Consider the following 15504-nt stretch of genomic DNA (forward strand, 5'->3'; position numbering starts at 1 on the left):
AAGGTCAAATTGTTCATATAAGCATCATTAATGTTGTGTATGCATCTGTCTCGGTACAATGCTGGGCTGCAAATAAGTTAAATGAATCCAATACAAAATTAAATCAAACTCAACTGTAGGATTTCATTAAGGCATAAGTTAGCCAAGTCCCAAGGTGGTACAGATAGAAGCATTATTGAAATTCCCTTTCTTCTGTTTGGGTCCAAATACAATTGAAAAAAATTCATAGAATTCCAAGTTGTAATTAGTTTTGACGAATTGTATTTCATACAAATAAATAAAATTTGACTCCAAAGTAATCCTCGTGTCATGTGAAAGACCATACGAACTACATTTAACACATATTTTTCCAGCATTCAGCTCATCAAGTGGTACACTGTATTTAAAAGAAGACTTGAAAGAAAGGAGGTAATATATCATGATGGAAGTAACTGAATCCTCCTTTACTTCAAAATCTCAGAAGATTAGGAAAATGAGTTTGATGGAATTTTAGGGAATTACCACATCTTTCTGGCACTATTATTACATATGCGTGGAAGCGTTCCACAACATCAACCTATTATATAGGTGAAAAAACTTTTGGTAAGCACAAAGATTTAACAACGATGAGTATCTTATCTGTGGGCTATGAAATGGCTTCAAGGGTATCTCCATTCACCAACCAAACTTCTTAAAGAAATCCTTCGTTCTCTTCCTCATGCGTGTAAACACGATAACTACACAAGCGAGGAGCCAAGGAGGGAAATCTCCGCCCGAAATCTTTAGTTTCTTCATCCATTCCGGAGTATCCTTGGCTACCAGAGTTATCAGAAGTGTAATAGCTGCTACTCCTACCAAGATCTTGGTTACAGGTTTGATTAATGAATCCTGAAATCAAGAGAATGAAAAGAGGCACGTGTCACAATTTCCTACCATCAGCCAAGATCAATACATTTGAAGCAGTCCAGGCTCCATGGATACACAAATATGCAGGAAACTCAATGTCTATCTGCACTTTGAAGATCTATTTAATTGCTTTAGATGAACAACTGATTGACCCTCTATTACATAAATTAAATATTGGAACATTGGAGATGCTGAAAGCTAGTTAGAAGCAGCAAAATGGATCAAAATCATGTGCATGGGAAGGTTTACACAGTCTAGGGGCACATACGTAAAGGAAATGACACAATTTTTTTACTTGATTGTATAGGAAAGCCTTTTCATCCAAATATTCACTTTCTTATCTCTTTTGACTTTCTTCTTTTAATATCTTTCTCCTAAGTAGTTGGCTTCACATGAAAAGATCATTGTATTTAGATATGAATACACTGATATAAAAACATTTCCAATGAAATTAATTAGAACAAACAAAAGATATTCAAATATTAATCATTTATATAAAATCATGTCAATAAAAGTACAAGTAAATAAATATATTTACTTACAAATAGTAATGTATTATTTGTATTTATATATTTTTAAGACGTTGTTATAAGACATTATTATAACAGGCATCCACGCACTTATACCTAATTTCGGATCCATTTAGCTGCCGCTATGAGTCAAAAGATTTAAACAAAGACAAGCTGACACATAAAAGTATCTGATACTGGTACCTCAGTCAATGTTTAAGTAGGTTTAGAAAGAGGTGTCAACGAGACACTTGCACTTGCAAGTTACTCAAGTTGAGTCTTAAAAAAAAGTTTAATCTGACTAGATCATTGTAGAGTTAAGCTCAACCTTTGAGTGAATCCAATTCAAGTACAATTTTTTTTATTTCTAATTAGTATTGAAAATTTTAGATTCAAACACAACCTCAAGCACAAATAATCGAGCTCCTTTTTACTAGATAAACAAACCTAATCAAGTGAACTTAGTTTGATCATTATCTCATACTCCTAGTTTTGAAAATAAAACTCAATCAAGCTATCGAGCTCAAGCTTGAGATGAACTTTGAACCTTGAAGTTTGAATCTAACTCCAGCTCGAACTTCTTAATGCTTGAACTAGATTAGACTTGATTAAACCTCCAAATTTAGGGATGTAATCAAATACTAGATTCACAATTTGCTAGACAAGTTAAATGACTTTTAAGCCTTATCACCCAAAGGTTTAATCCAAGGATTTGAAAGCCATGACAACTGCTTCTAGGTATCTGCCATGACTTGATTATGCTAATAATAGTTACACAGACAAGCATAATTACATGTACATAATAATAAAAGAAAATCTATTTGGATGAGGCTTGGGTGCGGATCTCAAATGGTTTATCATCCTAATGACCCAGCTTTTCAATAGTTCACTTTTTTAACAAGTCGCTATAAAGCAAATACAGAATAGCATAGAATCATAATGGCTTAAACGACCATATGATCAGAATACAAGCAACACCATTGCTAATAAACACATACATATATATATATTACTTTCTAAATATAACAATTATGACAAAATATGCAAAATATAGGATACTCAAACATAACAAGAGAAAATTTATCAAAACACAAAATGACAAGAAAATAACATAAACACAATACAAATAACGAATGCATCAAAATCATCAAACCAATTATCAAAGTTTAAAAATTTGTACAATTTGATAATATTTTGTATCCAAGAAATTAATTTGAACAAGAAAAAATAACCTTAGGAAAACATGAATATTTGTGACATCTTATACGGTATAGATTTGGTTATAAATAAGCAAATAGTTTCATGTGAAAAAACAAGGATTACTTAGAAACATAAATTTTGATCCTTAATTATTCAGAAGCATGTGCTACTTTATACTCGAAGTAACTTCTTTGTTCAAGTCAAGATCAACAATATTATGATATAAAAAATCAGATGCAAGTATAAAACCTAAAATAGTTAAAAGTGAGAAAGTCGAAATTACCTGTGGCTCGCCGTCAATGTGAACCACCGATCCATCCTTGTATCCAAGAATAGACCTCCCATTTCTGGGATGAAAGCGGATTGGGACGCCACGACCCGACTGAGGACTGAAAGCGTAAATCGATTTCAAGCCGTATTTGTCGAGTATGTCTCGAACCTCAAGCTGGTTCTGGTCCCATCCACCCAAGCTCGACTTGAACACGTCAATCGGACCCTTGCCTTGTCGATACAATCGGATCTCTACTTCGGGGACTCTCGTCTTCACGGTGGTCGGATTCGGGTTGGCTTCGGATTTAGGCTCATCCCTTGGGTCCCGTAAGAGTGGTTCGATTTCACCGGTTTCTTTAGAATTTTCTGTTTCCATTTTTGTCAAAAGCAGGCCGCTCACTTTACTCGCGGTTGCAATTATTGTTGTTCTTTTAAGTTGTTTTTTATGGGTAAACTATCAAAATAGTCACTTTTGTTTGCCTTAGGTTACATTTTAGTCACTTATGTTTGAAATGCTACGTTTTAGTCACTTACGTTATTGTGTTGTAACATTTTAGTCACTGAGTCGTTAATTATCGACAATAGTGTAACGGTAAGTTGATGTGGCACATTAAATCATCATTTCAAACGGAAATTTTAGGTTAAATTCTACAATGGGTCCCCATATTTTTTCATTTTTAACAATTTAAAAATTTTCTTTTATGTTCTTCTAACTTTTTTTTTCATTCTCTTATGCTTCTCCCTCTATTTTCCTCCCTTCTTCATTTCTTTTAACATAGTTTTTCTATACTTTCCATTTGTAACTAGTCCACAAGCTCGTCTCACTCGAAAAAAATTTAATTGTTCAAAAAAATAAAACATAGAAAAACTACGTTGAAAGAAATGGAGAAGGGAGGAAAACAAAGGGAGAAGCATAAGAGAATGGAAAAGAAAGAAAGTTAAAAAAACATAAAAGAAAAAAAATTAAATTGCTCCAAACGAAAAAATATGGGGACCGATTGCATAAATTAACTTAAAATTTTTGTTTGAAATGATAATTTAACGTGCCACATCAGTTTACTGTTACACCGTTAACAGAAATTAATGGCTCAGTGACTAAAATGTTACAACGTGATAACATAAGTGACTAAAACGTAACATTTCAAACATAAGTGACTAAAATGTAATTTGAGCAAAACAAAAGTGACTATTTTAATAGTTTACCCTTTTTTATCGTAAAACAGGAATTAGATTTCGTTTTATTTTTATAATGTTCTTTTTCACTCTTTAATTTTATAAAAAAAAATTTAGTGATTCATTAAATTAATTTTTAAACATTAAAAGTAAAATTAATATTTTATTAAACATTTCATCATTTTATTATTAAAAATCAGCATACAATAATTAATTTACTCATTAAAATACAATCAAATATTCCTATAATACTTTTATTATTTCATATAGATGGTCGGATGCAATGGTAACATACATTGCACTCCTAATAAATTCGAATTTCGAAAACAATATTGTTAAGAAAGAAGCTAAGAACCCAAACATGAATGCAAAAAAAAATATAAGCAAACATATTGATTATCATATAATTAAATGAATATTTCAATAAAATGATTAAATATCTTGTGGAGAAATCTATCAATCATATTTCATTAAATAAAATAAAATCTTCAATGAGTGAAATTAAAGACATCAATTCAATAAACTATTAAGTTTTCTAATTAAATATTTTACTATGGATTTGGAACATCGTAAACTTATAAATTGATTACTTGAATTTAGTAACTCGTGATAAATTAATTAATTTAATTTGATAACTTATATTGATTAATTAAACTTGTTAGATTTATAAATTTTTATAATTAATCATGTGAAATAAAATGTGTATAAAAGTAATAATACATACACTTATTATATATTTTAATTTTGTTGATTTAATTTTTACTTTTTTTAACATAATTCTCATTTTTTTTATTTAAGCACCGAGTTGAGGCATGTAGATGGTGATGACATGATATATGATCATTAATGAGCCGGTTGTTTTGGAGGGTTTTGGTATGATAGTGGCAATGAATAGATGAGAAGAAGATGGTAAAAATTTTGGATTAATTATAGAGAGATTCCTTAATTCTAATAAAAAATAACAAAAAAATATTATATGTTAGTCACTCAACGGGTTAATGGTGCCACATAAGAAATCCGTTAAAAGAAAGCGAAAATTCTGACGATTATAACTAATTCGCACAATTATCTTATTTAGAATGACTAAATTGAAATTTTTTTAAAATGACCAAAATAGAACATACCTTATCTTAAAGTGACCAAATATGTAATTACCTTTTTAATAATATAAAATTAAATTAATAAAATCTCTACAAGTCCTTTCACCTTGTATCTCATCGGATCTATGGAATGTTACATGGATAGGCTCCGACCAAATTTTATTAATTTTTTAAAAATAATTATAAAATATAAACATTAATATAAAAAATACTTTTTAAAGGTAATGATAATAATCAGCTCTCTAATCCAATCCAAGAGCGCTCTAATTAAATTATCATAAAACTTTTTTGATGTAAACAGAGGTGGTGGTGGTGGTACCCCCTTACCCTGAGAGAGACTCGGATCAAACAAACAAGCCACTCCTTTGTTTTCCTTTTCCTCTTTAAAGTTTTTCCTCATTTCTCAAAATTCAAATATTGCTGCTAATATCCATTACATTATCTGCTTTTCTTTTACTTCCCCTGTTTGGATTATACCGTAATAAGTTGAGTTGGGCGGGCGAGGAAAAAAACATGGAGGCAGCCATGGGACTGATGCGAAGAATGCCGCCTCGTCACTCAGAGACAGCGCTTTCCGCTCTTTTAAGCCTTTTGCCTCACAACTCCTCCGATCTCCTCTCTCAAGTTGATCTCCCTCTCCAGGTCATTTCCTTTGTGTGTGTTTTTTCATTTTTAATTTCTCCCTGTTTCTCCATTTTTGTAGATTTCGCTCTTTAGTCTTGCTTGAATCGATTATTTCCTTTTTTAAATGGCTTAATAATTTTTCTGGTAAAAGAATGGAGTAAAGTTTAAGATATGAATCGTTTTAGGGTTCATTTTTTCCGGATAAATCTGTGTTGAGATCATTATGGAAAATGTACCGTGAAAGATCGATAGTGGAGTATAAGATTTTAAGCGAAAATGTTTTTGGTGTTGCTTTTTTTTTTTTAACCAAAAGAAAGTGTCTGAAAACCATAGCAATGATCTGTATTAGAAAATAAAAATTTAATGATCTTGCGTGAGTGCTTACGTGAGTATGAGTTTTGTTGAAGATTCAGCTATTTGAAGTTTAAAGTGAACAAACACTGAAAAAAAAAAATTTTTGACAAGTTTTTAGACAAATTGTGTTTTTTTAAATGGAATTATTGAATGTTCTATACGCATTCTTCCATCTATGCTAGTTTGAAGTCATGGTAGTCGCTTTGAACTTTTAAGCAATGCATTTCACCGTTTTGCTTTTGGTTACTTAATTTCTTAAAGCTGTGGAACAAATGTATTTAGCCATTGTTGTCAAATGATACTCTTGTCCCATCTACTGGGAGGAACTGAGCAATTTGACCAAATAATTGGATGAAGATACAATTGAATAGGGATTTAAGTTCTTTTGGACCTTGATCTCATCCTACATTCAGATACGGGATAGAGTATCTTTGTCTTTCTCATTTTTGTCACCAGCTGCATGAACTTAAATTGTTCTCCAAGAGATACTCCTGCTTGATAATTTCATATTTTAAGCTCATTGCATTGGTCTTGTGAATATTAAAGAAAAAAATTATTCTCATGTTGAATGTTTATTCATCATTCATAAAAATTGCCATGTAATAGATCCTTAACTGTACTTCAATTTTTCTTTCTCTTAATCCATTATTTTGCAATTTGTTCGAGTTTCTTTGTACTTATGTGTGTGTATATATCATCATTCTTAAAAATTTCCATGTTATAGATCCCTAGCTCCATTTTCCCCCTCTTGATCCATTATTTTGTTCAATTTGTGATGTGTGTGTGTGTCTGGTTCTGTCTGCATCTGGAACAGTAATTGGTTTGATCTCCTTGCAATTGGTTGTCATGATGTGATGTGAGCTATAAGAGTAAAACACACTATAATGATTGGCTATTTGTGTCTTGAGTTCAACTGTATTAGCAATATTTTTTTCTCACTTTGAGCTCTTCATTTTGTCTTCAAAGCTAGTAGCTTTCTATTTGTACTGTTCCCCAATCAAATAAATTAGTTGCTTTATTAGTTTTTATATCATATATAATCATCCCTTTGCTAAAAATTTTCAATTCCCGTTTTCTAGCTGTTGATTTTGTGGTATCCTCTTGCCAATTTGTTACATGCAATCTTATTCACTGACCTATTGGTTTTATTGCCACGGAAAACTTCTGATATGACACATGTAACAACAAATGAGTTTTGTTCCATTGATTTGGATGAATAAGTTGATTGGATTTTTTTATTTGACTACAGGTTTTAAGTGATGATGACAGTGGGAAGAGGTTCATTTTGTGCGAATACAACAGAGATGCTGATTCATATAGGTAGCTTTACACTTCTGATTAATATATGTATATATAGGTTATATCCTGAACTTATTTTGCCCTCCCTATTGTAGCCTAAGCCCCCTTAAGCTATTTTTATGTTCTTGCCTATTTGTATTTTTGTTCTGATTTGACATCAATGAAAACGAAGGTCTCCTCCTCATTTATCTTGCCTAAACAATAATGACTATATTAACAATCTTTTGTAGGTTTTATTTATTTATTTCTCTTAATTCCCATATTGAAATTGGGTGAAGGATTATAGATGTGGCCACTCCCAGGTCTCCCCCTAATTGTTTATAGAATCTTGCACCTCTAATCCATAGCACTTTATGTTTTTAAAGATGTTGGCTTCTTCGGGGGCATTTTCTCTCGAAAATGTTTATGGTGAAACAGTTGTAAAGTTTTAATGGTGGAAGAAGCTTGCACCTATAATCCAGAGCACTGCACATGTTAGCATGATGTTGAATAAACATTATAGAATATTGGAATTATGCCACAGTGTATTCTCTCCTCTGTGTCTGTTTACATGTATTTGCCTGTTCATTATCTATATATGATAAACTCAAACCTAAATACAAACACTAGCACCAGAATCAGAGTTTTCCAAAGTCAGTACTCTTTTTTAGATGTTATGAATCATGTCAGCAGCAAATCAGTCTTACATCAAATGCTGCTTCTTCCGTTTCATGTCTTGTATGATGCTTTAGGGCCATCTTGTGAGTTACATTGAGTTCTTTTTCACTTGCAGAATGGCAATTTTCAATCATAATTTATGATTTTGTACTGTTTGTAGGTCACCTTGGTCAAATAAATACCACCCACGATTGGAAGATGCGCCTTATCCATCTTCAAAATTAAGGCAACTGGAAATTGAAGCTAACGATATCTTTACAGTCTATTGTGACCAGTAAGGTTCTTACTTACATTGTGCTTTGTTCATTAATATGCTATTAGTGTGGGTTTGGTTGCAATTGATTTCTATCTGCATTATGATTTTCTTTTTATTGTGGTTGGATATGGGGTTTTAAGGCATAACTCAATCAACTTTTAATGTATTTACTTTATGCAGTATTTGCTTTATTACCATTCATTTATTTATGTTTAACCAATAAAAGAATAGGTATTACGAAGGTGGCATCTCATCTGTCTATATGTGGGAAGATGACAATGAAGGCTTTGTAGCCTGCTTTTTGGTAAAGAAAGGTAAGCAGCTTATTTTTAACCTAAATAAAACTAGTCACCGTTGCCAGTTCTAATTTGCTGTCATTGGCTATTGGAGAAAGATGGTTCAAAGACTGGACAAGGGCGGAGAGGTTATTTGGAGGAGGGAACTTGGGATGCTATTCATGTTATAGAGGTAAAATCAATGGGTCGATACAATTAGGGTAGAACATCTATTCTTATCTCAGGCCTTTCTATCCTCCTCTTTCTTTTTGGGGGTTTATTTTGTGTATCTATTTTACCACTTATTCCTCTATGGACAGTAGGTTTGTTACTTTATTCTGCATTCTCTTGCTCATGTTGCACTCTAACCTTTTATTTAGGTTGGGCCAGAAGAAGAAACAACTCGATATTGCTTGACTAGTACAGTCATGCTGTCTTTGACCACAGATGATGTGTCATCAGGCACTTTCAGTTTGTCTGGATCTATCAGACGACAGGTAATTGGTGGGACTTTTTTATAACATGAAGAGGTGAAGCTTTCAACCTAGTGAAAAGCAAATAAATTGTTGGAGAATGCAGCTTTATGTTGGTTGAGAGTGGTTCATAGATATTTAACTACTCTTTTTTACAATCCATTAGTATCCTTTCTATTTTGGAAACATTGGGAAGTTGAAACAGGTTTTGGAATTTCTTCATCCCAGAATTAATGACCTTGGACATTAGGGGCGATGATTGTTTAGATCTAATAGGAAAAAAGGTGCATAACTAGTATTGATAATCTGAAATCCTGTGTAAGTCCTTCATGGGTTTTCTTTCCTTGTCCTATTTATATGAACGAGACGTTGCATTCCAAATCATAGACTAGTAAGATGGGACAATCAGAATTATGTTTGAAAAGGTTAACTTGCCTTATTAATGCAGATTTTTTTTTTTTGAAATTGTTGATTTTCACATGTTTTCCTTCTCTATTTGCTATCTTGATGTATGCAGACTTTTTGGATGGGGTAAGGCAAGATTTTTATCACCAGCTCCACAAACTGTAACCTTTACCTGAAAAACCCTAGAACTGAACAAGATCTCTGAAACTATGTTACCACAGAGTCGGATCAAAATAGTTCTAGAGCAAGAAACTTAGATAATAGGTTGTTTGAGCATTGCATTTGTAAAGTCAAATACACTTGGTGCAATTTATTTGTCTCTGATATTATAATGCTTTTCTGTATAAATTGCAGGCAGAACATTAAGTGCCTCTTGCTATCCATGATAAGTGGACTTCAATTTTTGTTTTCACTTGCCCCTAAAAAATCAGATTGAGTCTTACAATATGGTGTCTGGTTCGGTTTTTACTGTTTGACACTGATGTGCTATGAACTGAGCATTAGTTGTTGTTTACTTGACTGTTACCTTAATGCTTAATGTTTATCATCTGTGTATGTTTGTGCACTCATATGTGAAGTTCTGGTCAGGGTCTAAACTCCCTTTTCACCTATAACCTTTTTGTCCGTAGATGAACATGAACCTCCCAGTTGCTGATGGTCATCTTTGTAATATGGGAAAGATGATAGAAGAAATGGAGGGTAAGCTCCGGAACTCATTGGATCAGGTTTGTCCACTACTTTCTTGGTTTGAATTGCCTTTGCACGTTACTTGATAATTGTGTTCAGTGCCATCATTCATTATGTTTACATATTTTGCAGGTCTACTTTGGAAAGACGAGAGAGATGGTTTGCACTTTACGGCCACCTTCCGAGGTGCTGCCAATGAGATTGCCTGATAGCTAATATGGATTCTATGCCATAAGAAATTGAAGCTTGTGTCATATTTGCATTACTAGATTGACCCGAGTATGCTTTGTATGGTATGTGTTGAAAAAAATACAAATGACTGTATGACTGACTTATTTCCAGTCTGCTTTTACAACAATACATGATATTCTTGATGAGATTTTTGCTTAATAACATTTCAATCTGCAAATATCCATCGTTTTCCTTCAATTTGGGTATTTGCTCAGATGGTGTGAGTGCATGTGCGCTAATTGTAGTTGAAGTACAAATTCATCTAGGAGATGATATAAAGAGACCATTCATATGGGACTGCAATACGAGCAAGATTTCAATTTCACTAATTCATATCCGATAAAAGGCCATGGTAACTCTCACAATCTCATAATGACCAGAGTTTTCCACTCGAAAGGGAGGCTCAACAAGTGAAGGAAACATTAATAAATAATGTTATGTATCTAAAAGCATGCAACTCAACTAAAATACGACAACAAACCAACATGCGGCCTTAAACATTTTTGACTTCATGCTCAGCACCGGATGATGAGGCATCTTTCTTCGGAGCTGGTATTTCTTCCACATTTTCATCTTCAGTGTCACTGTCATCATCTGCAAGGATAAAGCATCGAATTAATATAGAGATATCGGAACAAGCTACCAAGTCAAGATCCTGACAGCAAATTCGCACACTCTAATCAAATACTGGACAGATTACAAAACTTACCGTCTTCACCTTCAACCGCACCAAAGCCTTCACCACCACCCATGTTCATCTTCTGTAACAAAAGGGAAATAGAAGCAAATGGTGTTAGTCCAGTTTAGACATACTTTGATCATTAAATATCAAGTGATAACATTGGCACTCACGGAAAAGTCGAAGTCCCCAAAGTCCATATCAGGTGCGGCTGGCAACAAAAAGTCCCCAGTGAGTCAAACTAAAAGAATGAGCCCCTTTCACCATGAAAACAAAGCAGTGAAAAAAACGATATGAGAATTGAGGGAATAAGTCTTACGCTTAGTGTCCACATCGTCCTCATCTTCATCAACCCATCGATCCCAATCAACTTTCAAGAACACAGGAGGTCTCCCTTCCTGCTTCAGTAATCTGCTCCACCACTTGCTCTCGGCCTTTTTCACAAGGTAACAGATATTTCTATTTCCAACACTAGCCTTGCTTCCCTGCAAGCATATCAGAATGACAGATATTAAACTATATAGGCAATATGTATTAAAGGTCAATCCTAAGAATTGAGACTTTAGCTGCCAACATACATCAACGTCAACTTTGTCATGCAGATCCAAATCAACTTCATAGGGGATTTTGTCCGCTCCACTTTTGGCAGAGAAGAAGAATTTTCCTTCGGGCTCTAGTTTAAGCTTCACATCCTGAGCATCAGGAAGCTCAATAGTTATGAAGACGTCATCCAATCTCTGTGCCCATTTCACCATGGGATGTCGGCTGCAACATAAAGTATGTCCAAATTAAATAAAGACTACTACAATAGATAACTTACTTCCAACTCGAATATTTACACCACTATCATGTAGAAAAACAATGCCCACATTGGTCTGGCACAAACAAGAAAATCTACATTACATATGTTTAATAAAAATTGACGATTCAAGAGACAAGTGGCACAAGACGTCACATCTGAAATAAAAGATATGCAAACAAAACAATGGGTAGACGCTAAGATCAGGTCATGATCTAACAGCAAAGAATCCATCCGTCATGGCAACATCCAAAATCCCGGAAATCTGGCAGGTCTATACTCAAGCTTAAACAATCAAACAGACTCAAACCTCATAACATAGAAGATTATGCGCCCTATATCAATATCTATGAGCAAGTTCCTTCATTGAAATGATAGCATCATCAGATTTTAAAAAGTTTCAAAAGTTAAATAAGGCACCCTTACAAGAATCAGAACAGGTTGGACACAGGTGACTGAACACAAATGCCATGAGTCATTTCCTAAAATAAAAATACACTAAAAGTGGAATAAATTTTCAATAAACAACCAAAGCAATCCCAAATATCCCCACTTTTGCAGTAGAAAGAACATAGATATCCAACGCTCCATTGTTCCAAAACCCTAGAGACTAAAAAAAACAAGCAACATCCATCATCAACCTCCACTAACCTAACACCACAAACAATGGATATGAGAATCAGAGAATTTGATTTACTATTTCAAACCATATCTAACAATTTGATTTCCTATTATCATAAAGTTCTTGTCTTTAATTGAAAGTTCAAGCATTAAATAGCTTCCTAGTATCATCTTCATATCAACACCTCCCACAAAACTAATATTAATTAAAAAAAAAGGCTTAATCCCTTCAAGACTTCTCTTTGCAGCAGAATGAAAATAACAGAAACCCAGAGAAGACCCCAAAATATTTTTTTAATATTAAAAAAAATCCCAGAACAGTTATAGCCTGAAAAGCCCAAAAACAAGGATAAACAAACAATAGTTGCAATGGAAGTCGATGTTCAATTTTCTTTTTCTTTCGTTTCCTCAACAATCTAAGCGACCAAACAACTAAAAGCAAAAGCGTGTAACGGAAAATAGGAAAAAAAAATAAAAAAAAAAGAAGGTGAAGAGAAAAATACCTCATGTTTGGGCGATTCACAGCGTACTTTCAATAAATAGCTTGTTTGGTTCCTCAAAGAGTGATGAGCGATGATGATGCAGCAGGCTGGTAAAGTATAGAACGAGGTTTGGAATATATTTATAGGCTCTTTGGGTAAAAAATGAAAAAGGATGTTACGGTAAAATTATCATTGAGGACCTTATACTAGTAGTTAGGTTGTATTTCAGCTAATCTACTAAAAAATAGGTAAATCAGTCCCTATATGAAAAATAAAATTTGTTTATCCATTTGTATTGTCACAAATAGGTTTGGATGATGAAATAATGGGAAAGTGACAAGTGATGTGTTATATATATTTCATGCTGGCGATGCGAGAACATGTATTTAATAATAGAAATAGATTAAATTTTTAATGAATGATTAGTTTGATTTTAATCTAACGAGAGAAACTAATTTACTTTCTTTTTAGTTGATGGGGTAAAATGTAATCCAACATTTAGTACAAGGAGCTTTACAATACTTTTACCAAATGCTACTTGTTAATATATTATTATTGGGTTTTCTTTTATCTTTTATGGCGATTTTACTAGGTTGAAATGATGTTGATAAAATATCTGAACTCAAAATTCCAACCATGAAAACGTCTGAATCCAGGAAGATTAAATTTGAGTTGTATTTCTAAAATTCGATTTTAATAAAGAATTAAAGTAATTAAAATTTATTTAAATATTTTATAAATAAAATGTAAATTGTTATTTCATCTTAATATTCTTTACTAATTAAGTAAAAGTCAATTCGAAAAAATCTATTTTTTAAAATTTTGTGTTAATTGAATTAAATTATTTAAATTATTTGAGTTATTCGAGTTTCGAGTTCGAGTCAAGTTGAGCTTTACAATTCGAATAACTGATTGGTATAAATACCCTTCGGTCCCTATTAATTTTGAAAATGAGTACATTGGTCTCTCTCTAAGAAAAATACAAAATAATTTTTAAAATTCAAAATATTTATAAAAATTCCAAAATTTATATTTTTAAAAAATTATAAATTTTAAAAAATTCTAAAGAATATATAAAGAAAGTTAAAATTTTATAAAATAATAATTTTGAGATCTAAATAAGTTAATTGCTAATTCAAGTTTATTACACTAAAATATCTTGTTTATTATTATTATTTTGCTTTGAAAAGTTTTTAAATATATATGGTTTCAAATTTATGTGCTCTACTCATTCTACGGTGTAATTAATTATATTGTAATAAGATTTTAATTTGACATGTTTAACTTTTTTAATTTAATTCGAACGATTTCACTTGATTAGACTCGACTCGAATTTCATGTCACTCGATTCGATTTGAAAAAAAAATTCAAATCAAGTTAGTATGATAAAATAGGACTCGTTAACTCAATTAACTCGAAATTTTTTTACTCGATTAAACTCAATTTGATCGAACGCTCATCCCAATAAATTTTTTTAAAAAATTTTATATAAATAAAATATAATAGGGTCAAGTAAATGTGGGACGTTTATTTTAGATATGTATAAATAAAATTGTATTTTATCAATTTATTAAAGTTCAAATTTCAAAAGTCATCTACAAAAGCCACCTAGGGTTTGAGAGCAATGGTAGAACTTTATTTGGGCAGCTCTTTGCGGATGTAGCGTGTATAGCTCTACTGTGGGTGCGTGAGTACTAATATTTTAATTGAAAAAAAATCAAAGGACATAATTTATTTAGCCCTCCAAATTAAAAAAAAATTTATTTTAGCCATTCATTAAATTTTCAATTATTTTAGCCATTAAACTTATGTTTTCTATCAAATCATCCTAGAATAGATGGAAAAACTAATGTTTGTTAACTTTGTTAATGTGGCATATCGTGGATTGTCTTATGGATGACATATCAAGATTTACTTAATTTTTAAAATTTTAAAAATTAAAAAATTAAAAATCATTGAAATTATTTAAAATATAAAATATATTTTAATTTAATTTGACAAAAATACAAATTCAAAGGTTAAAAGAGACGAAAAATTAAATAGAGAGTTAAATAACATTTTTATAAAATCAAGAGTCAAAACAATCATTATACCATTTTAAAATTACAATTAAATTTATTACCGAACACCCAAAAATAGATGCAAGATTTAAAATTTAAACTTAATGGGTGGATGAGGAGTTGCTATCCAATTCAGTAAGACATCTACACACAAATTAACATAAAAAAGAAAAAGAAAAAGAGAGTATAAAATATATAAAATAATTGTATTTTATTTAAAATTATCTTTCTATACTTAAATAATTAATCTAAAATTTTATAATTCAAATTTTTAAAAACTAATGAGGAGATGTTAGAGATTCACAAAGTATAAAAAATAATATCTCTTGACATGTACGAAGCAGGGCTTAAAATTATTATCAAACACCTGTGTAGTATGAATTCAAATTGTGCTACCTTAATCTACCCCTTTGGATGGATGATTAATTTTGGTGCAGTACATTTAGCTTCCTTTTTATTTTATAC

The 15504-nt window shown here is 31.9% G+C and overlaps 3 protein-coding genes across 3 annotated transcripts; 1 reads left to right on the forward strand and 2 right to left on the reverse strand.

The window, feature by feature from the left end:
• Window positions 1-307: 307 nt before the first annotated feature.
• Window positions 308-3276, reverse strand: LOC105770285 (uncharacterized). Its single transcript, XM_012591411.2, has 2 exons — window positions 2878-3276; window positions 308-867 (listed from the first exon to the last, which is right to left on the reverse strand). Exons 1-2 carry the CDS (start codon window positions 3238-3240, stop codon window positions 655-657), a joined length of 576 nt encoding a protein of 191 aa, XP_012446865.1. The 5' UTR covers window positions 3241-3276; the 3' UTR covers window positions 308-654.
• A 2167-nt stretch (window positions 3277-5443) lies between these two features.
• On the forward strand, window positions 5444-10596 carry LOC105769881 (probable F-actin-capping protein subunit beta). Its single transcript, XM_012590827.2, has 8 exons — window positions 5444-5779; window positions 7365-7435; window positions 8232-8345; window positions 8559-8641; window positions 8722-8795; window positions 8983-9099; window positions 10110-10205; window positions 10300-10596. Exons 1-8 carry the CDS (start codon window positions 5651-5653, stop codon window positions 10381-10383), a joined length of 768 nt encoding a protein of 255 aa, XP_012446281.1. The 5' UTR covers window positions 5444-5650; the 3' UTR covers window positions 10384-10596.
• A 94-nt stretch (window positions 10597-10690) lies between these two features.
• LOC105769882 (co-chaperone protein p23-1) lies at window positions 10691-13169 on the reverse strand. The gene is made up of 6 exons (XM_012590828.2): window positions 13001-13169; window positions 11656-11842; window positions 11397-11562; window positions 11251-11288; window positions 11108-11159; window positions 10691-10992 (listed from the first exon to the last, which is right to left on the reverse strand). The coding sequence occupies exons 1-6, from the start codon at window positions 13003-13005 to the stop codon at window positions 10892-10894; spliced, it is 549 nt and encodes a 182-aa protein (XP_012446282.1). The 5' UTR covers window positions 13006-13169; the 3' UTR covers window positions 10691-10891.
• Window positions 13170-15504: the final 2335 nt, after the last annotated feature.

The sequence above is a fragment of the Gossypium raimondii genome, chromosome 5, assembly GCF_025698545.1.
Source record: "Gossypium raimondii isolate GPD5lz chromosome 5, ASM2569854v1, whole genome shotgun sequence".
NCBI lineage: Eukaryota > Viridiplantae > Streptophyta > Magnoliopsida > Malvales > Malvaceae > Gossypium > Gossypium raimondii.

What these genes read in the sequence shown, in the direction of transcription:
- LOC105770285 (XM_012591411.2), bottom strand. Translation starts at nt 3,240, where the DNA reads ATGGAAACAGAAAATTCTAAAGAAACCGGTGAAATCGAACCACTCTTA. An exon ending in ACATTGACGGCGAGCCACAG is followed by an intron (nt 868 to 2,877) that starts GTAATTTCGACT and finishes TCTTGATTTCAG; the next exon opens with GATTCATTAATCAAACCTGT.
- LOC105769881 (XM_012590827.2), top strand. Translation starts at nt 5,651, where the DNA reads ATGGAGGCAGCCATGGGACTGATGCGAAGAATGCCGCCTCGTCACTCA. An exon ending in AGAGATGCTGATTCATATAG is followed by an intron (nt 7,436 to 8,231) that starts GTAGCTTTACAC and finishes TACTGTTTGTAG; the next exon opens with GTCACCTTGGTCAAATAAAT. An exon ending in TTTACAGTCTATTGTGACCA is followed by an intron (nt 8,346 to 8,558) that starts GTAAGGTTCTTA and finishes ATAAAAGAATAG; the next exon opens with GTATTACGAAGGTGGCATCT.
- LOC105769882 (XM_012590828.2), bottom strand. An exon ending in GGACGATGTGGACACTAAGC is followed by an intron (nt 11,289 to 11,396) that starts GTAAGACTTATT and finishes TTTTGTTGCCAG; the next exon opens with CCGCACCTGATATGGACTTT. An exon ending in TGCGGTTGAAGGTGAAGACG is followed by an intron (nt 10,993 to 11,107) that starts GTAAGTTTTGTA and finishes TTATCCTTGCAG; the next exon opens with ATGATGACAGTGACACTGAA.